The 21,977-nt window shown below is 44.5% G+C and overlaps 1 protein-coding gene across 4 annotated transcripts in view; it reads right to left on the bottom strand.

The window, feature by feature from the left end:
- Window positions 1-21,977, bottom strand: part of SLC15A2 (solute carrier family 15 member 2) — a 122,384-nt gene that overhangs the window by 92,408 nt on the left and 7,999 nt on the right. For all 4 annotated transcript variants that reach the window (XR_014784047.1, XM_084807333.1, XM_084807338.1 and 1 more), the window contains one exon: window positions 18,825-18,924. Coding sequence is in view for 3 of the 4 variants with exons in the window: in XM_084807333.1 (XP_084663459.1) it covers window positions 18,825-18,924 (100 nt within the window). In the remaining variant the exon portion in view is untranslated. The remainder of the gene's footprint in view (window positions 1-18,824; window positions 18,925-21,977) is intronic.

Here is a 21,977-nt window from a genome sequence, read left to right as displayed (position 1 = left end):
GCCACTCTTATGGGTGCTGAAACCATCTGCATTTTCTACTGCCTCAATTAGAAATCACATGTTAAAATATAATCAAACAGAATATAACCATTACCACTCCTTCCAATAGCAAATTCAGGTGGTGGGTGCCAAAAGAAATGGAGCCAGAACAGGACCATTGAGAAACAAGCATGCTCTAGGGAACCCTGGGGTTTGGAGATAACAAAAGTAAAAGAAAAAAGGGGCAAACCCCCAAGAAGCAGCCCAATGAGGACTGAACATGCTCAGCAGGAATCTCGTACTGAGTGTCAGTTGGGAAAGAATAATGGAAAACTGGAGTGGGGCAGTGGTGGAATGACCGGTTGCAGGAAGGCATGGCTTCCTAGCTGGCTGCTCTCGGGACCCTGAACAGGAGCATTCCTATTAGGGAGGGAGAATACAGAGCAACGTTTTATTGGCGGTGAGAGGTATGCACCATAATGGCTATGTAGTACAGACACTTTGCTGCTCATACTAAATATAGCAAATGTAATTTTGTTCAGTTACTTTTGGTTTCTGGTTTACTAATTATATATACAGAAATATGTGAAACAAAAATTGTTGTATAGGTAGAGAGAATGACTGTAAGACTCAGCAGGCCTCAAACACAACTGTCCTTTATTTATCACACACAGAACTGCAGAACTTAGCAGAAGCTCCTCCCACTGCTGCTACTCCCAACTCTACAGGAGCTGCCAAGGTTCAAAACAATAGCTAACCCACACTACGCCCCTAGAATATATAACAGTCCTCTCCCCTTAGCTATGACAGTCTTTCAACAAACAAGGAGGTACCCTTTCACGGCATGGTCTCCGCACTCAACTAGCAGGTGTAGATTGCTCAGATGACATTCTTTCAGTAACTGCCATAGGTAGGAAGGAGTATTGCTCCCATCACTTAGTGGTTCTGGTGAGAGAAACACATCAGTTCCAGATAGATCTTCAGCAGCTACTTCTGCTGAAGACAACCCACTCTGGCCAGAATGCCTTCTCAACTGGTCAACATAGCAATGCCACACTGACCCATCTGCACACTGGATCTTGTATGACACAGGTCCAGTGACCTCAATGGTAGAGGAAGGAACCCATCTCAGTCCAGCACCAGAGTTTCTAGCAAACAACTGATCTCGTGGGGCAAATGAATGGAGAGTAGGAACTGAGAAGGAAGCATCCAGACCTTTTTCCAATTTGCTTTGTAAGTCTTCAGCTAAATCTGGGTGGAGACAGTCAGGCAAGTTTTTAGACGTTGCCCCATAAGTAAATCTGCAGGCCTGACTCCTGTTGTTGCACAAGGAGTAACATGTTGAGCAATGAGAAACCTGGCAAGGCGTGTTGGCCAGTCTCCTCCCCCAATGAGCTTCAGGGCATCTTTTATTGTCTGCACCATTCGTTCGGCTTGGCCATTTGCTTGGTGATGACGAGGTGCAATAGTGATAGCCCGAATAAGGTTCTTGTCCGCAAATGATTTAAATTCAGCAGATGTAAAAGCAGTCCCATTGTCTGAGACTATTGTATCAGGCAACCCATGGGTTGCAAATAAGTGGCATGGTGCTCTGGTTGTTGCAGTGGCTGTTTGTGATGGTACTAAGACTACTTCAAGCCACTCGAGTAAGAATCTACCATAACCAAGAAGTTTTTCCTTGAAATGGTCCTGCAAAATCAGTATGGATTCTTGACCAAGGCTTCTTGGTCACTTCTCATGGAAAGATAGGTGCCCTTGGTCGACTGTGCCTAGTGGTTGACAAGTACCACACTCATTTACAGTTTTTTCAATATCTGAGTCTATACCTGGCCACCAGATATAGCTTCAGGCCAATGCTTTCATACAAATTGGTGCAATAGATGGATCCAGATGGAGTGACACTGGCTTCCCTCCAGTGTTATTCTCTGGTATTCTCCCAGTTCTTCAGAAAATACCCTTGGAAATTTATTAACAATTGCTGCAAGCTGACCTGTAGTAAGGGTGTGAATTCCTTAAATGCTAATCCCCATTGATGAGAACCAGTCTCTCCCCAAGAAGTTTTTCCTCTGCCCCTCCACAATTATAAGTGGAAGCTTCCCTTTGAAAGAGCCATATTGTACATCTACAGTGCAGCACCCAACGATATCAACCTTCTTTGTATTGTAATCATGCAGAATGCATGATGGACTTGACAACTTTGGAGCAAGGGTCCCAGAAAATACGTGCTTAAAGGTGCCTCTGTTAATTATGGATACCCCAGACCCCAAATCCACTTCCATTTTGCACATTCAGCCACTGATTAATACTGTTGTGTACAACACAGAATCATGAGGTTACTTGCCACAGACCTTCTGAATGTGATATAGGTGTTGAGTTTCATCACCCTGTGGATAATCAACCCTATGAGATACTAGGTGGAGTGACTCTTTGCTGTAGTTCCCTGGCCTTGCGCTGACAGATTTTGAACAGCAGCAGACTCGCTCAAAATAACTCTTCTTCTTGCAAAACCTGCACTCAGCATCCTTGAATCTGCACAGAGAGCGCTGATGTGGTCCTCCACTGCCTGAGCAGGAATAGGTAAGCCGGGGCCTATCTGCAGATTTTATGGAGGGTGCATTTCTTGTGTTCTGTTGACCTTGCTGCCCAGAATTCTCAGCTGCCTTGCTCCAGATGGCATTTTCATCATCTGTATCTCTCTTGAGTTCTGTGACATATAGCGAGGCAGTCTCACTGGCTAATGCTTTTTCTTGAGCCATTGCAAATGTCAAGTTTGGCTCAAACAGGAGGCGCCGTTGTAGTGCTTCATCATAACCCCACAGACAAGGCGATCCCTCAAGATATCCTCTAGAAAACCCCCAAACTTGCAGTGTTGAGAAAGATGATGCAGTTCTGCAATATAAGTGGCAATGCCCTCTCCAGGTTGCTGCATCCATTTGTGAAATCTGCACAATAACTGAAGGATTTGGTGAGAAATGTAACTTCAATAAGTTCATCAAATGTCTTAGTTTTGGGTGAGGCAGAAGCAGTGAGGGATCTTTTTATGGCAAATGTCTGTGGCCCACAAACAGTTAAGAGCACAGCTATCCTTTGTTCAGCATTGGCTATCTTAATTGCTTCGAGATAAAACAAAAGCTGTTCTGCATAAGAATCCCAGGAAGTAGGTTGACTAACATCATACTCATTGATGTGTCCAAAAGCAGCCATTTTGATTTTAATTCACACACACACACACACACACACACACACACAGAGGAGTTATTCAAGTTCTTAAGTGGGCCTAGCTGACTGCTTAGTAGTTAGCTGTATTCATTGGATTCACAGTCCTTGCTGCCTATATAGCTCTCAGCATCCCACTTTCATCGCCACAAATTGTTGTATAGGTAGAAGGAACGACTGTGAGACTCAGGAGGCCTCAGGCACAACTCTCCTTTATTTATCACACACAGAACTGCACAACTTAGCAGAAGCTCCACCCACTGCTGCTACTCACAACTCTACAGGAGCTGCCAAGGTTCAAAACAATAACTATCCCCTCTGTCAGGAGCACCCTAGCGGCCTCTTTCAGTCTACTCCAATAGCCAACTCAAGACACAGATGAAAGGATTCTTTTTAAGGTTTTAATCCTTCTACAACTTAATGACTCTTTCAGATGCTAATCACCCGCGACTAAGCAATGAACAGCAGAGTAGCCTATGCTCCGAGTAGGCAGTTGATCCCCGTTTGAAGGAGAATCACTTGAAGACCTTGGGTCTATGACCCCCCTGGCAAAGGCGAAGTACAGGCTGAAGGGGCAGGATTGCAGCTTGAGATCGACAGGCATAGGGTCAAGGAACACCTCATTACTTTGAATGAGTTCAAATCTCCAGGGCCAGATGAACTGCATCCTAGAGTCATAAAGGAACTGGCAGAAGAACTCTCAGAACTGCTGTCTATTCTCTTTGAGAAATCATGGACGAGAGGGGAAGTGCCAGATGACTGGAGGAGGGCTAACGTTGTCCCTATCTTCAAAAAGGGTAAAAAGGAGGAACCTGGGAACTACAGACCAGTCAGTCTGACATCAATCCCTGGGAAAATTCTGGAGCAGATCATAAAGCAATCCATCTGGAAGCACCTTGACAACAATGCCGTGATTACTCGAAGCCAACATGGATTTGTCAAAAACAAGTCCTGCCAGACAAATCTGATCTCATTTTTTGATCAAGTAACCTCCCTTGTAGACCATGGGAATGCTGTAGACATCATATACCTCGACTTCAGCAAAGCTTTCGACAAAGTGCCCCATGATATCCTGATGAGCAAACTAGCTCCAAGTGGGCTAGATGAAACAATGATCCGGTGGATCCACAGTTGGCTACAGAATCGGACACAAAGAGTGCTTATCAATGGGACCTTCTCAAACTGGGGAGAGGTAACGAGTGGGGTACCGCAGGGCTCAGTCCTGGGCCCGGTGCTCTTCAACATTTTTATTAATGACTTGGAGGAGGAGGTGCAGGGAATGCTGATCAAATTTGCAGATGACACAAAATTGGGAGGGATAGCTAATACTTTGGAAGACAGAAATAAAATTCAAAGTAATCTGGATAGACTGGAGCACTGGGCAGAAAACAACAGAATGACATTTAATAGGGACAAATGCCAAGTTCTGCAACTAGGAAAAAGAAACCAAATGCACAGTTACAAGATGGGGGATACGTGGCTCAACCACACTACAAGCGAGAAGGATCTTGGAATTGTTGTCGATCACAAGCTGAATATGAGCCAACAATGTGATGTGGCTGCAAAAAAGGCAAATGCTCTTTTGGGCTGCATTCATAGAAGCATCGCTTCCAAATCCCGGGAAGTACTAGTTCCCCTCTACTCAGCACTGGTTAGGCCTCATCTGGAGTACTGTGTCCAGTTCTGGGCACCACACTTTAAGAAGGATGCAGACAAACTGGAGAGGGTTCAGAGGAGGGCAACAAAGATGATCAGGGGACTGGAAACAAAGCCCTATGAAGAGAGACTGAAAGAACTGGGCATGTTTAGCCTTGAGAAGAGAAGACTGAGGGGAGATATGATAGCACTCTTCAAGTACTTGAAAGGTTGTCACAGAGAAGAAGGCCAGGATCTCTTCTTGATCATCCCAGAGTGCAGGACACGGAATAATGGGCTCAAGTTACAGGAAGCCAGATTCCGGCTGAACATCAGGAAAAACTTCCTGACTGTAAGAGCAATACGACAATGGAACCGATTACCTGGGGAGGTGGTGGGCTCTCCCACACTGGAGGCCTTCAAGACGAGGCTGGACAGCCATTTGTCAGGGATGCTCTGACTTGGATTCCTGCATTGAGCAGGGGGTTGGACTCAATGGCCTTGTAGGCCCCTTCCAACCCTACTATTCTATGATTCTATGATCCTGAACTTATGGGCTAGGGAGAGATCCTCCCTCTTTCTCTTGGGTCCATGGGAGGCAGCCGTTGCTTGCGCACCAAACGGGTGCTACACCTCCTTTCCACGCCCTCCATCGCTCGTCGCTCCCTGCGTCTGCGTCGAGCATCTAGCAAGCCCCCCTCCCGCACTTTCTCACTGCTAGGATCACTGTCTCAGGAATGCTGGCAGGAGGAATCTCTGCCAGCTGCTGTGCCTGTGAGGGATGAGCTGGCTCCTCTCCCACAGATTGCTGATCCTCCTCAGAATCAGAACTGCTCTGGGGTTCTATCGGCTCAGTTTCCACCCTGACACCCTCCATAGGGGGAATACAGAGCAATGTTTTATTGGTGGTGAGAGGTATGGACCATAATTAATATGTACACTTTGCTGCTCGCGCTAAATATAGCAAATGTAATTCTGTTCAGTTACTTTTATTTACTATATATATACACACACACACACACACACACAGAGAGAGAGAGAGAGAGAGAGAGAGAGAGAGAGAGAGAGAGAAATATGTGAAACAAAAATAAACAGAAACATTCTTTCAAAAATGTTTGCCTAACCATGATTCCCTAAGTTGTTAGTTAAGGGATCAATGGTGTTGCTGGTGTTTTTTTTTAAGAACCTGCCTGTCAGTTTCACCCTCTTACAAAGATTTCATCTATTCATTAGTCCCTTATGCCACATTATCCCCACTACTCACTGTTGGAGGCCAACCCACAAGATTTCCACAAGGCCCCTTTCAAGCTACCAGTTGCCGCTTACATCTAATCACCCAAGCCCAAGTCTCAGTGAGCAATGTCTGGAATTGTTATTAGATGACTTTGAGCAGCTGTCCTGTTGGCTGTGACTAAGGTGATTGATGAAAGTGATGTGAGAGTTAATATAGGGTTTGTGTTATCTCCATACGTTTTAATTATAGATTGCTGTCCATCTAGTGCTTACCTGTTTTCAAGCGAAGATGCAAGGATTATCAAGCCACTTGGGATTCTTCGCATGTCATTTGTTTAAAGATCTTTATTTAGCTTGACATCCACATTGCATGAAGGAACTTGTAGTCATGAAGGTGTGCCAGTGGTAATTCTTGAACTTTTGAGAGTGTAATTGTTGCGACATTCCCACGACTGAACTGTCGTTTAAAGCTATACTAGGGACATCATGCACAAGTGACTTCTTAGAGATCTCATTAGACTCCAAAGAAAGATGAATGAGCCCCCCAGCTCAAAATTACGAAAGCAGCCCATGCAGGAACAAACCATTTGTGACAACCTCACTGGTTTAAAACTCCATGGGCCTTTTGCTTCCTCATTCTGAGGGTTGGTCTGGGGGGTGGCAGCAAGAGGGCTTTTTTGGTGATAGCCCCCTAGATCTGGAATGCTTGGGCCAGGCTAAGACTTTCCTGTTCTCCCAGGCTGTTAAGGTCTTTTAGAGAGCAATCCAGACAAGACTGAGGTACTGTTAGTGGGTGGTTCGTCTGCCCAGCTAGGTGATATTCAACCTGTTCTGGAGGGGGTTGCACTCCTCCTAAAGGATCACATTCGTAGTTTGGGGGTGCTCTTGGATCCAGAACTGTCACTTGAGGCACAGGTGAACTCAGTGGCACGGAGCACTTTTTATCAACTTAGGCTGGTATACCAACTACGCCCTTATCTGGACAGAGATAGCCTAGCTACAGTTATCCACGCTGTGGTAACTTTTTGTCTGGATTACTGCCATTATACGTGGGGCTGCCTTTGAAAACAGTCTGGAAACTTCAGCTGGTCCAAAATGGGGCAGCAAGATTGTTAACAGGGACTGGCCAATGAGCTCATATTATGCCAGTACTTTTCCAGCTGCCCTGGCTGCCAGTCCATTTCCAGGCCCGATTCAAAGTGCTGGTATTAACGTTCAAAGCCCTTAACGGCTTGGGGCCAGGTTATCTGAAGGATCACCTCCTCCTACATGTGCCTGCCCAGACCTTAAGATCATCCTCAGCGGTCCTTCTCTGTGAGCCCCTTACAAGGGAAGTGAGGCGGGTGGCTTCTAGGAGGAGGGCTTTTTCTGCTGTGGCACCCCGGCTCTGGAATGAGCTCCCTAGTGAGGTTTGCCTGGCACCTACATTGTATTCTTTCTGGCACCAGGTAAAGACCCTTTTATTTTCCCAGGCATTTTAGTATTTTAGCTTTCTAGACTTTAGCTTTGGTGTTTTAAATCTGTATTTTAAATTACTGCACTGATGCTAGGTTTTATTCTGGTTTTAGTCTGATTGTATTGTTATACTGTGGTTTTAATGTTTTATATATTTTATATTGTTGTATGGTGTGCTCCTTGGTTTTAATTTTTGTGAACCACCCAGAGAGCTTCGGCTATTGGGCGGTATAGAAATGAAATGAATGAATGAATGAATCCTATGCCACTTAAACAGCATCTGGAGACATAGGATTCTTTGGTTTCCTGGATATGAGGTTGGAGACAGGGCTCCGACCTTGTAGCCAGGAAACTACACTCCCCACCCCTCCTCCTTGTAGTTGGCGCAGAGAGAACCGCATCGGCTACGTCTCCGCGCTCAGTAAACGGAGGGTGGTAGGGATGGGAGGAGACCAGGTTGGCTGGCTTACACCTTTTCCTATCACCGCCCCAGCCTCCTTCCCTTCTGCTCCCTGAAGCTTCCACTAGATGGGCGAAATCGCCCATCTAGCTTAAATGTAGCATGGGAGGTGCAAGCCACCTCCTGCTTTGCATAAGATATTCGCAAGCCTCTGAGTGTCAGGGTGGACACTGAGCACATAGAATCCCAGAGTAGTTCTGATTCTGAGGAAGAGCAGTCGCTCCTGGGAGAGGAGTGTGCTCATCTTTCCCAGGGCCAACAGCTGACGGAGATTCCTCCCACTGGCATTCCTAGCTTAGATAGCAGTCCTGGGAGTGACAGAGTGCGGGAAGCAGACTTGATGGACGCGCGTCGCCAATGCAGAGAGCGGCGCCAAATGGAGGACGCAGAAAGGAGGTGTAGTGCCCGGTTGGCGCGCAAACAACAGTTGTGCCCAGAGGATCCAAGGGAAAGGGGGAGGGACTCTCCCTAGCCCTTAAGTTCAGGGTCTGCCAGTAATTCCCTTTCAAACGGGGACCACCTGTTCCAACTTAGGGCATAGGTACTCTGCTGCTCATATCTAGTTGCTAACAATACAGTTGTTAAGTTGTAAAAGAGGAATAAAGCTTTGAAAAGAATCCCTTTGTCTGTGTCTGGACTTGGCTACTGGATTAGACTGAGGGAGGCCTCCAAGGAGCCCTTGACACTGAGTTCGGGGGCTCACGAGTACCCAGGGTGCAACCCATAGGATTGTGCCCTTAAAATATTTCAATATTTTTGTGTTTTATTATTTTAGTCCCTGCAATGCAGTTTTATCTACTACACCTGATACTGTATTTTATGTTGAGTTGGCACATTTAGTTGTTTTATGTTGTCAATTTTACCTAAATGTTTTTGTTGTAGTAAAATTCCTAGAGAAATTTATTTTATGAGATGTTCAATACATTTGTAAGGTGCAAATTTAAGCTGCACATCTCCATACCAAGCACCTACATCAGTCATCATCACTCAACTTGGTCCCCCGCTTGGTTACTTCTCACTGGCAACATCCATGAAGTGCACCATACATTTCCAAAGAGGTACACCTGGATCTCTTGTCACATTTCTTTTTCCTTTCAGCGTAGTTCTTACTGACCAAGTATTGATCTTCAGGCATTTCCCATACATACATGCTCGCTTCTCTTGAGATTTTGGGACTAAGGGCTTCTCTTCATTAAGCAAAAATCCTGCATCCTGACCAGGGATTTCTTCTTCCAGAGTCTTTCCAGGTTTATGATAGGCTCCTTTAGACAGTGAACATGTGATTTGGAATTGAAAAATTCCCTTCTTGGCAATGCTGTATATGTTCAAAGAAACATCACCATCCAGTGGCTAAATTATAGTGCTACGCTGGAATTACACACTGCTGATATCACACCATTACCTTTTATTAGATTATTGTCCAATCTTTTTGAAAGCAGGATAAAGGGGGGAAAGTGCGGGAGACATCCTGGAGGTTGACGACATTGTGCAAAGGACCTGCAAACTTCTGTGAGTGACCAATCACAAGCATGCCACAAATCACGCATGTAGAGAAGCTCTAAGTTTTAAATGTAAGTCTGCATATGAGCATTTGCACCTAATACACCTCTTGAATAATTTGGATCTGATAGGGGGGAAAAACAGGGGTGAAATCTTGAGCCAGTCAGGTGTGAAACTCTCAGAAGGGACACAATTGCTTGTTCTACTCCAAGGATTCAAGATTTCAGTGTAAGATCTGTTTATTGTTTTGAAATTTGGTCAGTTCCAATTACTCTTCCATGTTGCTTCATTCAAGGCAATGAATGGTTATTTGTTGATATGCATTTTCACTCGCTGTCATGGATTTCGTAGTCGCTCTCACAGATGCATGTTTTGCTCGAGGTCTTGCTGCACCATGAAACTTGCAGTCTTAAAGCAGCCGTGTATATGCAAGAGTATCATGGGCCACTCCCATGATCCCAGGGGGGGGTGGTTTGCTATTCCACCACTTGCATGAGGGAGGGGGGTCACAAGGCTCGCCTTCTGTCTCTCTCATCCAGAATGGGCGTGAACTGTAAGCCCTTCAAGAATAAACATAGTTTTGACGTGGAAGTTGATGTTGCAGGATTGGATGAGAAGCGGCTTCACACAAAATGGTTCAAAGAATGTAGTAACATGTGAACATGTAATTCTTGTAGAGGTGCGTTTGCAGCGGGAGGGGATAGGGAAATCCAGGCAGAACGTGTAGTAGATTTCTAAAAGGCACCCAAATTGCCAGAATTTTTGGAACAGGCTTCTGAATGACTAGAACTACAACAGTCTACACAATTTCCGTTTTGTGTAAATATCGGGGACATGTCTACATTGAGATACCTCCACTGATCTACTTAGGTCAGGAGGGAAGTGGAAGAGGGTCTGCAAATATTTTAAATGTGATTCCCCACCCCACAGGGTATGTGATCAAGGAGGCGTGTACTCAAGGTAACCACAGGCAATGTCTTGCATGTAAATGAATAGCTCTAACATCATGCGTGTGGGGAAAACCTTATCATTTAAGCGTGTTAACATTTCATCATGTACTGATGCTGAACTCCTTATCTACACTAGTTCTCTTGCAAAGTTAGGGCAGCTCTACACCTTACAATTCCTGACTGAAACATTGTTGAAATTCCGGTGTTTCCCACAGCAAATATGTAAAATGTCAATTTTTTAAAATGCCTGTATATGCATCTTTTTAAAAACAGTGTGTGTTGATTTGGGAACCCTATCCCAGTTAAGGTTATCTGCTGCACATGGTGTTTAAAGAGAAGTGTTATACCATACATGTATTTATCGCATTTGTACTTTGCATGTTTGATTGCTTGATGCCAAACACACATACTTACATACACACACCAGTGTAACAGCTGAGTTTCCTGCAGAAATTATGTGTATATCTGCCTTTAGTTATGCATATACATGATGTGTCTAAATTACATTTTTACATATATCCCTACCTGTCTTGCTACAGAATGCATATCTCAACGTGTTGTGATGTTGTTGTTGTTTATTCATTCAGTCGCCTCTAACTCTTCGTGACTTCATGGACAGCCCACGCCAGAGCTTCCTGTCGGCCGTCGCCACCCCCAGCTCCCCCAAGGTCGAGTTCATCACCTCCAGAATATCATCCATCCATCTTGCCCTTGGTCGGCCCCTCTTCCTTTTGCCTTCCACTTTCCCTAGCATCAGCATCTTCTCCAGGGTATCCTGTCTTCTCATTATGTGGCCAAAGTACTTCAGTTTTGCCTTTAAGATCATTCCCTCAAGTGAGCAGTCTGGCTTGATTTCCTGGAGTATGGACTGGTTGGATCTTCTTGCAGTCCAAGGCACTCTCAGAATTTTCCTCCAACACCGCAGTTCAAAAGCATCTATCTTCCTTCGCTCAGCCTTCCTTATGGTCCAGCTCTCGCGGCCATAGGTTACTACGGGGAATACCATTGCTTTAACTATGCAGACCTTTGTTGTCAGTGTGATGTCTCTGGTCTTCACTATTTTATCAAGATTTATCATTGCTGTCCTCCCAAGAAGTAAACGTCTTCTGATTTCCTGGCTGCAGTCAGTGTTTCCAGTAATCTTTGCGCCTAGAAATACAAAGTCTGTCACTGCCTCCACGTTTTCTCCCTCTATTTCAGGGAGAATCAAGCTGGTTGCCATAATCTTGATTTTTTTGAGGTTTAACTGCAACCCAGCTTTTGCACTTTCTTCTTTCACCTTCGTCATAAGGTTCCTCAGCTCCTCCTCACTTTCAGCCAGCAAAGCGGTATCATCTGCATATCTGAGATTGTTAATGTTTCTTCCAGAGATTTTAACTCCAGCCTTGGATTCATCAAGCCCAGCACGTCTCATGATGTGTTCTGCGTACAGGTTGAATAGGTAGGGTGAGAGTATACAACCCTGCCGTACTCCTTTCCCAATCTTAAACCAGTCCGTTGTTCCGTAGTCTGTTCTTACCGTTGCTACTTGGTCGTTATACAGATTCCTCAGGAGGCAGACAAGATGACTTGGTATCCCCATACCACCAAGAACTTACCACAATTTGTTATGATCCACATAGTCAAAGGCTTTAGAATAGTCAATAAAACAGAAATATATGTTTTTCTGAAACTCCCTGGCTTTCTCCATTATCCAGTGGATATTGACAATTTGGTCTCTAGTTCCTCTGCCTCTTCTAAACCCAGCTTGTACATCTGGCAATTCTTGTTCCATGAATTGCTGGAGTCTACCTTGCAAGATCTTGAGCATTACCTTACCGGCATGTGAAATAAGTGCCACTGTTTGATATTTTGAACATTCTTTAGTGTTTCCCCTTTTTGGTATGGGGATATAAGTTGATTTTTTCCAATCTGGTGGCCATTCTTGTGTTTTCCAAATTTGCTGGCATATGGCATGCATCACCTTGGCAGCATCATCTTGCAAGATTTTAAACCATTCAACTGGGATACCATCATCTCCTGCTGCCTTGTTATTAGCAATGCTTCTTAAGGCCCATTCAACCTCACTCTTCAGGATGTCTGGCTCCAACTCACTGACCGCACCGTCAAATCTATCCCCAATATTATTATCCTTCCTATACAGATCTTCCGTATATTCTGCCACCTTTTCTTGATCTCTTTTGCTTCTGTTAGGTCCTTGCCATCTTTTTTTTTTATCACAAGCATTTTTGCCTGGAATTTACCTCCGATGTTTCTAATTTTCTGGAAGAGGTCTCTTGTCCTTCTGATGTACCCATGACTTTAAAGCACATTAGAAGAAAACACTGGAGTGGTGGTGGTGGGGAGAGAAAAAGGTTGAACAAACTCAAGACTGCTTTGCTTGTTACAAGAAGGGGCAAAATGTTACACAAGGCAACTTGTTTGTTCCTTCTGTTGTAAGACACATGGCCAGGACCTTAGACAGGTAGTCATCCAGTCAGCCCTATCACACTAGCAGAACTACAGGGAAATCAACCACATCAGCAAGTAGCATGCTTGAGTAAGTCATGTTTGTTGTTGTTCAGTCGCTCAGTCGTGTCCAACTCTTCGTGACCCCATGGACCATAGCACGCCAGGCCTTCCTGTCCTGCGCTCTCTCTCGGAGCGTGCTCAAGTCCATATTCATTGTATCAGTGATGCTATCTAGCCATCTCATCCTCTGCCGTCCCCTTCTCCTTTTGCCTTCAGTCTTTCCCAGCATCAGGGTCTTTTCCAGAGAGTTTTCTCTTCGCATTAGGTGGCCAAAATATTTGAGCTTCAGCTTCAGTATCTGTCCTTCCAATGAGCACTCAGGGTTGATTTCCTTTAGGATGGACTGATTTGACCTCCTTGCAGTCCAGGGGACTCATAAGAGTCTTCTCCAGCACCAGAGTTTGAAAGCATCAATTCTTCGGCACTCAGCCTTCCTTATAGTCCAGCTCTCACAGCCATACATTACTACTGGGAAAACCATAGCTTTGATTATACAAACCTTTGTTGGCAAGGTGATGTCTCTGCTTCTTACTATGCTGTCTAGGTTTGCCATAGCTTTCCTCCCAAGGAGCAAGCGTCTTTTAATTTCATGGCTACAGTCACCGTCTGCGGTGATCTTGGAGCCCAAGAAAGTAAAATCTGTCACTGCTTCCATTTCTTCCCCTTCCATATGCCAGGAAGTGATGGGGCCAGATGCCATGACCTTCGTTTTTTTAATGTTGAGTTTCAAACCAGCTTTTGCACTCTCCTCTTTCACCCTCAACAAGAGGCTCTTTAGATCCTCTTCACTTTCCGCCATTAGGGTGGTATCGTCTACATATCTGAGGTTGTTGATAATTCTCCCGGCAATCTTAATTCCGACCTGTGATTGATCCAACCCGGTGTTTCTCATGATGTACTCTGCATATAAGTTAAATAAGCAGGGTGACAATATGCAGCCTTGTCGTACTCCTTTCCCAGTTTTGAACCAATCAGTTTTTCCATGTCTGGTTCTTACTGTTGCTTCTTGACCCTCATACAGGTTTCTCAGGAGACAGGTAAGGTGGTCTGGTACTCCCATCTCATTCAGAATTTGCCACAGTTCATTGTGATCCACACAATCAAAGGCTTTAGCGTAGTCAATGAAGCAGAAATAGACGTTTTTCTGGAATTCTCTTGCTTTCTCCATGATGCAGCGAATGTTGGCAATTTGATCTCTAGTTCCTCTGCCTCTTCGAAACCCAGCTTGTACTTCCGGTAGTTCTCGGTTCGCATACTGCTGAAGCCTAGCTTGTAGGATTTTGAGCATCACCTTGCTGGCATGTGAAATGAGCGCAATTGTACAGCAGTTTGAACACTCTTTGGCATTGCCCTTCTTTGGAATTGGCATGTAAACTGACCTTTTCCAGTCTTGTGGCCACTGTTGAGTGTTCCAAATTTGTTGGCATATTGAGTGCAGCACTTTAACAGCATCATCTTTTAGGATTTTAAATAGCTCAGCTGGAATACTGTCATCTCCGCTAGCTTTGTTGTTAGTAATGCTTCCTAAGGCCCACTTGACTTCACTCTCGAGGATGTCCGGCTCAAGTTCAGTGACCGCACTATCATGGCTATCAGGGACATTAAGATCTTTCCTGTATAGTTCTTCTGTGTATTCTTTCCACCTCTTCTGAATCTCATCTGCTTCTGTTAGGTCCCTGCCTTCTTTGTCCTTTATCATGCCTGTCTTTGCACAAAACGTTCCCTTGAGATCTCTGATTTTCTTGAAGAGATCTTTAGTCTTTCCCATTCTGTTGTTTTCCTCGATTTCTTTGCATTGTTCATTTAAGAAGGCTTTCTTTTCTCTCCTTGCTGTTCTCTGGAACTCTGCATTCAGTTGGATATATCTTCCCCTTTCTCCCTTGCTTTTCACTTCCCTTCTTTCCTCAGCTACTTGTAAAGCCTCATCAGACAGCCACTTGGCTTTCTTGCATTTCTTTTTCTTTGGGATGGATTGAGTTGCTGCCTCCTGAACAATGTGACGGACCTCCGTCCATAGTTCCTCAGGCACTCTGTCTATCAGGTCTAATCCCTTAAATCTATTCCTCACCTCCACTGTATATTCATAAGGAATATGATTTAGGTCATATCTGAATGGTTTAGTGGTTTTCCCTACGTTCTTCAATTTCAGCCGAAATTTTGCAACAAAAAGCTCATGATCTGAGCCACAGTCAGCTCCAGGTCTTGTTTTTACTGACTGTATAGAGCTTTTCCATCTTTGGCTGCAAAGGACATAACCAATCTGATTTCGATATTGACCATGTGGTGATGTCCATGTGTAGAGTCGCCTCCTGTGCTGTTGGAAAAGAGTGTTTGCTATGATCAGCGTGTTCTCTTGGCAAAACTCTCTTAGCCTTTGTCCTGCTTCATTTTGTACAGCAAGGCCATGCTTGCCTGTTATCCCGGTGATTTCTTGACTTCCTACTTTAGCATTCCAATCCCCTATGATGAAGAGGACATCTTTTTTTGGTGTTAGTTCTACAAGGTGTTGTAGGTCTTCATAGAACCGATCAACCTCAGCTTCTTCGGCCTCAGTGGTTGGGGCATAGACTTGAATTACTGTGATGTTGAATGGTTTGCCTTGGATTCGTATTGAGAACATTCTATCATTTTTAAGATTGTACCCCAGTACTGCTTTTCCCACCCTTTTGTTGACTATGAGTGCTACTCCATTTCTTCTAAGGGATTCTTGCCCACAGTAGTAGATATGATGGTCACCTGAATTAAATTTGCCCATGCTTGTCCATTTTAGTTCGCTGATTCCCAAGATGTCGATGTTCCATCTTGCCATCTCATGTTTGACCACCTCCAGCTTACCTTGATTCATTGATCTGACATTCCAGGTTCCTAAACATTATTGTTCTTTACAGCATCGGACTTTCTTTTCACCACCAGACACATCCACAGCTGAGTGTCCTTTCGGCTTTGGCCCAGCCGCTTCACTCTTTCTGGCGCTACTTGGAAATACCCTCTGCTCTTCCCCAGTAGTATATTGGACACCTTTTGACCTGAGGGGCTCATCTTCTGGCGTCATATCTTTTAGCCTTGTGATATGTTCCATGGGGTTTTCTTGGCAAGAATACTGGAGTGGGTTGCCATTTCCTTCTCCAGCGGACCACATTTTGTCAGAACTCTCCGCCATGACCTGTCCGTCTTGGGTGGCCCTGCACAGCATAGCTTATGGCTTCACTGAGTTACACAAGCCCCTTTGCCACAACAAGGCAGTGATCCATGAAGGGGGTAAGTCATGTGGTACTGCTTATAAAAGCTTCCAGGTCACCCTTGCTCACTGGGTTGAACAAGTTCTCTGTTCCTTGTGATATAGACTACCTTCTCCTTATTCTCTTCATACCCTCTTGGCAGGAGCTGGATGTGTCAAGCCTCACCTCCCTCCATATGTATCTGGAACCTATGCATCTCCCCTGCAGGACAGATGCATTCACTCACTTTTCTGTAGGCTACAATAAGCAACAGAAAGCAAAAACATGAGTGCACTCAAAGGCATGTTCTTGTTACTTAAGAAGTGGACCTCAGAATGTCTTACTTAAGGAATACAGGGCTGGGGCAGAGGACATGATAATGATCTTCCAAAACAAAACATTAAGAACTGGTTGTTGTTCAGACTTTGGAATTTGGGGCTGAAACATTCACAGGTCTCTAGGTTGGTTAGCTATTAGCTTTTGGCAACCACTAGGGATCTACTTAACCCAGGAAGGTAATACTTAACCTCTCAGACAAGAGTGCAGTGATTAATTTGAAGGAAATGTGTAAAGCATTTTGAAAACAAGTGCTGTTCTTTTAATTACAATCACATCCTAATTAGCTGTTAATTAAAAGATGATTATAAAATACTACTAATTATTATTTTTCCTAAATGTTACACTTGTGGGAATGATAGAACTCACAGAAGCTGCTTCTGTAAGATAAGTGATGAAAGAGTCCTAATTTCTCCATTACTATTTCTTGCTTTAAAAAAACACACAACTTTTTATTTGTTTTTCCCCACTCTGAATTACTTGGTTTATATGATTCTGTTGTTTCCAGCTCTCTGCCTAACAAAAATCCTTCTCTGTTCTTTAAGTCTGTTCTTATATGCATTAATATTGTTTTCCAGACATGGGTCAAGATGAAAACTTCAGGGCAGGGATATACAATCTCATGTAAAATCGACAGCCAAAGTATTGCCCTTCTGATAGTTAATAAACTGATCTTTTGCAATATCCTGAAGATGCACTATTGTACATTCCCATCTGTTTAGCTCTCATAAGCCAAACGAGATAGTGAGTGTACCAGAATGGAAGCCCTTCCAGAAAAATACAAAGTCTTTTTCTAAAGCGCTAGTAATATAGTTGGTAGCATTCCTTGGTGTTTGATTCCTTGGTGAGATATTTAAACACATACACACACTTAGGCTAGTAACCCATTTCCCCATTTACATTAGGAACAAGTTCCCATGCTTTGGACATGGAGATATGCAACTACAAAGACACTGGAGACAGGAAGAAAAGAAAATTTGGACACAAAGGTGCCCAAGGTGAGTGGAAAGGCTCCCGGGCCAAAGCAGTAAGGGACAGTGATTTTGTAAAGCAGCATAAAGTTTAATCCAAGGCCGACTTCCAGTGGCCAGCTTTGTGCATGATTTTTATTTGAAACACAAGTCTCATTAACATTCCAATCACGACCTTTAATAGTGAACCCAAGTGATGAGTTCACTACAGAAATGGAATCAAAACAGGAGGTCAGCATAATTGGAGGAACCCCATGCTTTGCAGAAGTGCAATTTCTTTGAAACCCGATTTCAGGCAGTGGGGACACACAAACCAAACAGCCCAATGGGGACTGAGAAATAGAATGCACAGCAGTGATGGCATGTCAAGTATCAACGATCAGTTTGGAAAAGGAAAAAAAGGAGTGGAACCTTAGGAGGTGAGGATACCTTGCAATGTTTTGTTGCATGCCGCACTTGCTACCTTTATTTTTAACACTAGGTTTGTCCCAGTGGTCCTTTGGGGTCTTTATACCATCTCCATGAGACCACTACTGATGGCATATGGGAAATGTCAAAGAGCACAGAGATACTATTTTCATCTCAGCTTCAGCGATGACACTAGGGAAAATGCTTGAGGAAGGGCTAACAAGGAAATAGCAAACCAGGTTCCAAGGAAACAGGTTCTGCCTTGTATACAGAAGGTTTTGGCTGGGGAATGAAAAAATGTCATTTGTTTATTCAATGACTACTGTTCCAGACATGGTGGCTCATCTGTGATACTTTCTGAGGTTTGGGTGGAGGGACCAAACTGAAGTAAGTAATCGTAGGTGGCACTTGCCCAATGATATCCCATTGCAGTTCCACCTATGCCCCCCTTTGATGAGACCTCAAAGAGTAGTTATCCCCCATTAGCAAATGTTGCACGTTTTCCTTTGAGACTTTACATTCTCTTTGGAAGCCTTCTCTTGTTACTGACACCACACAAGCTTTGCATTCAGAAGGTCCCGGGTTCAACCCCTTCTACCTCCAGCTAAAAGAATCAGGCAGGAGCAATGCAACTGATCTTGTTCTGCCTGAGATTCTGGAGAGGTGTTGCTAGCCATAGTAGACAATAGTGGGCTAGAAGTCTGACCTGTATAAGGCAACTTCCTGTCTTCCCCAAGCTTGGAAAGGAGGTGAGCAAGCCACTCACATATCCCCTTGTAACATCCAAAGCTACCCTTTATATAGGGACTCTGTTGCTGGCACCTCTGTTGCATAAACGAGTAAACCCCACACCTTTGTGTCATTACATTTGACTGTAATATTAAAATAAACAGAAAGCCCTGTAAATAAAAGTATTAAGAAGTAACATGGAGAAAAGAAACAAAGAACTTACATGTTCCTCTTCAAACTGGTCTCCACCGAAGGCTGCCACACAGGGTTTGATACCTCCCGTTCCAAGAGCAATCAGAGACAGGCCCGTCATTGACAGAACCCTTCAAACACAGATGAAAACCTCAGCACCACAGAAGGACTTGCAGGGAAGAATATAATAGCAGAGTTCCGTAGCTACACTGCATACTAGAATCCCCCGAAGTATATTCTCGAGACTCACTTGTGTGTCAGTCACTTTCCTAGGAGCAAGATCACACACCGCTACTGCAAGCAGTGGAATGCAGGAACCATGTGAGCAAAGCTAGCGGCATGTATCCATTCTGATTGCCACCCAATTGTCACCAAGCCAGGAAAGAGCAACAACCAGGTGGGATCAGCTCTGCCCAGGTAAGTCTTTGCTCCAGTCATTCCCAGGAAATATGCCCCCAGAAAGCTTGAAGTGTACCATGACAAAAATCCAAGCCACCATCTTGCATGAATCTACTGTTCTATGTCTTTTGGAATGGGACAACCCTGTGTAGCATTAATCTCCCCTTTCTCTGCAACTTTATGGGCAGTGTTATCATCCTGAGGGCTCGGCAGAATTCCCTGATGCAGCCCATGCTACAGATGGCAGGTGCAGGAGGAGCCCAGAAGCATCATCATTCATGCCTAACTCCAAAGTTGGAGTGGGCCCTAGGCTCTCAGCTCCCCCTCACCCCCAGCAACGATTGGGCCCCTCCAGAGTACAGGGTCACTTGGATCTCCTGGTGGCATCACTGCTGCAACCAGCCAACTTCCCCTTCCCTTTGCTCTCACTTGCTCACTTACCTGGTGGTACCAGTGGCACTGTGATGCACCAAGAGCCAAGCAACTGCTCAACTCCTGGCCCATTACAGTATTGCAGCACTTGGAAAGCCCACTCACAAGTCTGTGATGGCAAGGAGGAGTGAAGCAGCTGCCAGCCTCCTCCCCAACATGCATTTGGGATTGAGCATGCTTTCCCAGTGTTGGTACCATTGTCATGGGCCAGAAGCCAGGCAGGCAGGGCAACACATCTGGCAGACCCTGCCAGGACATGTGAGCTCCAGCAAATGCTTGAGTATGCCAGGTGCTGGAGCCCAGCCTGTCATCACTGGAGGCATGCAGGATGCTCAGAGGCAATATTAGCCACGTTGCAGAACTTAATGTCTCTAGATAGTTCTGGGAGCTGAGCCTAAGTCAACTGGAAGCACTGTATAAAACTCCTTGACACACTGTGATGATCGTGTTGCCCCAGTTTTAATTGAGGGAGGAAATCCAATTTTAATTTTAATCCAGGAGAGGGGAACGCCCCAGGTAGCCAGAGCCTGGGAAACACTGTTGCATTCACATGCTTCCTGAACTAGTCTGGGATCTCGCCATAAGAAAGCTGCTCCTACACCATTAGCATGAAGGGTGAATGAGGCCTGAGGCCCAATTCAAACATTTGGAAAAATAACATCTTACAGTTTTGGAATGGGGCTTTGGAAATGGTTGCCAAAGAAAGCCTGCTAATGTGCTTCTCTAATGAGATTTAGGCAGCTTCGCAAATCTTATTTATTTAGGCAAGCTTTTTAAAGGTGAGCTGTTCAAAGTGATTAACTGGGGTTATCTGTTAGATGGAATTTGGATTAGTGCTGTTGCTGTTTTATTTTTTACTCTGTATTATTTATATATTGCACTTTTAAGCTGCCCCATAACTAAAGTTGGGCAGTGTGCAGGTAAATTAAGAAACATAAAAAACAAAACCGTTACATAAAATATGATGTCGATGGTGATTTCATAAGCCTCCTTGGATAATATGGAGAGCAGGGATATACTTTTTTAAAAAATAAATCAGCCTAGGAAAGCCTGTGACTCAGTGCTAGGGCATTGCAGAAGGTTGCAAAATAAAACTTGCCTTCCACCATATTTCATGCTGGCACAGCCAGCTCGGATTTTGTAACATATACATAGTAAAAGAATGAAAGACTGTAGTGCTTATGGCATACATCTAAATGAGCTTCTACATGCCCTCTCTGGAACCTAGACAAGTAATCCAGAAACCATGGAAGATTTTCTCAGAAAACAGAAGGAATCAAGCCTAAGATTAAGATGAGATTCAAAACTCGCCCAAATTTAGCCCATTCTAAGTAGGAATATTCTAATAACATCACTACAATCTATGAATCAAGGTATTAGCATTGTGGAATTTGACTTAACCAGTTGAAAACCCTTCCAATAATGGAAAGTTGGTCTATGTATGAATTTGGTCTATGGAGAATTTTCCACCTCCCAGCCATATTAAGAACATAGGAAGAGCCATACTGGATCAGACCAAAGGTCTGCCTAGTCCAGCATTCTTTTCACACAGTGGCCAACCAGATGCCTGTGGGAAGCCCACAAGTAGAACAGGAGTGCAAGAGCACCCTCCCGCTCGTGTTCCCCAGCAACTGGTATAGAGAGGCATACTGCCTCCAATACTGGAAGTAATATATAGCTATCATGAGTAGTAGCCATTGATATTGTTTAGTAGAACTCACTGTGTCAACTGGGGCCACCACCTGTGGTAAATGACATTGGTGCGGCCACAAGAACACACAGTATGATTCCCCCAACTTAGATGCCAAGTTGTATTAAATGATGCAAGGGAGCTGCTGGTGGTAGGAAATTGGACACAACCAGGAGTCTCGAGGTTCTAGGGTGGGCTCTGTCCTTGCCTGCATAAGTCCCTGACTTCTGAGAATACCAGAGACACCTTTTAAAACGGTGGTTGGGGGGGGGGGGTTGGTCATGTTTGTTCTTGAGCACAAAGCAAAATGAAACATTTTTGCTGTGCTAAAAATAACCAACGGCTGCCGTCAGTGAGCACACCTGTGGCTCTGGACAGAGGTTCCCCTGCAGCTCGTTCGTTGTGATCTGCGTTCCAAGGGCAAGTCCTCCAAGGGATACTCTCACCACTGAAACGAATGGAGGCTATGCTTGGAACAAGGCTTGATGCATTGCACCCCGAGACTAAAGACGGGCAGGTTTTCTAACGCAAGGCCCTGGCAGCTTTCAGGGTTGTGATGTCCAGACAAGACAGGGATAAAACACATTGTGTCAAGATAACAGAAGGCTGGATAGAGCCCCACAGAGCTTATTGCAAGGTGCATTTGAACACTCGATACATTAA

Source organism: Heloderma suspectum, chromosome 1 (assembly GCF_057233095.1).
Source record: "Heloderma suspectum isolate Gila_16-S chromosome 1, 16-S_ref, whole genome shotgun sequence".
Lineage (NCBI taxonomy): Eukaryota > Metazoa > Chordata > Lepidosauria > Squamata > Helodermatidae > Heloderma > Heloderma suspectum.
Note: the sequence above shows the minus strand (reverse complement) of the source record. Positions and strands in the feature narration are given on the sequence as shown.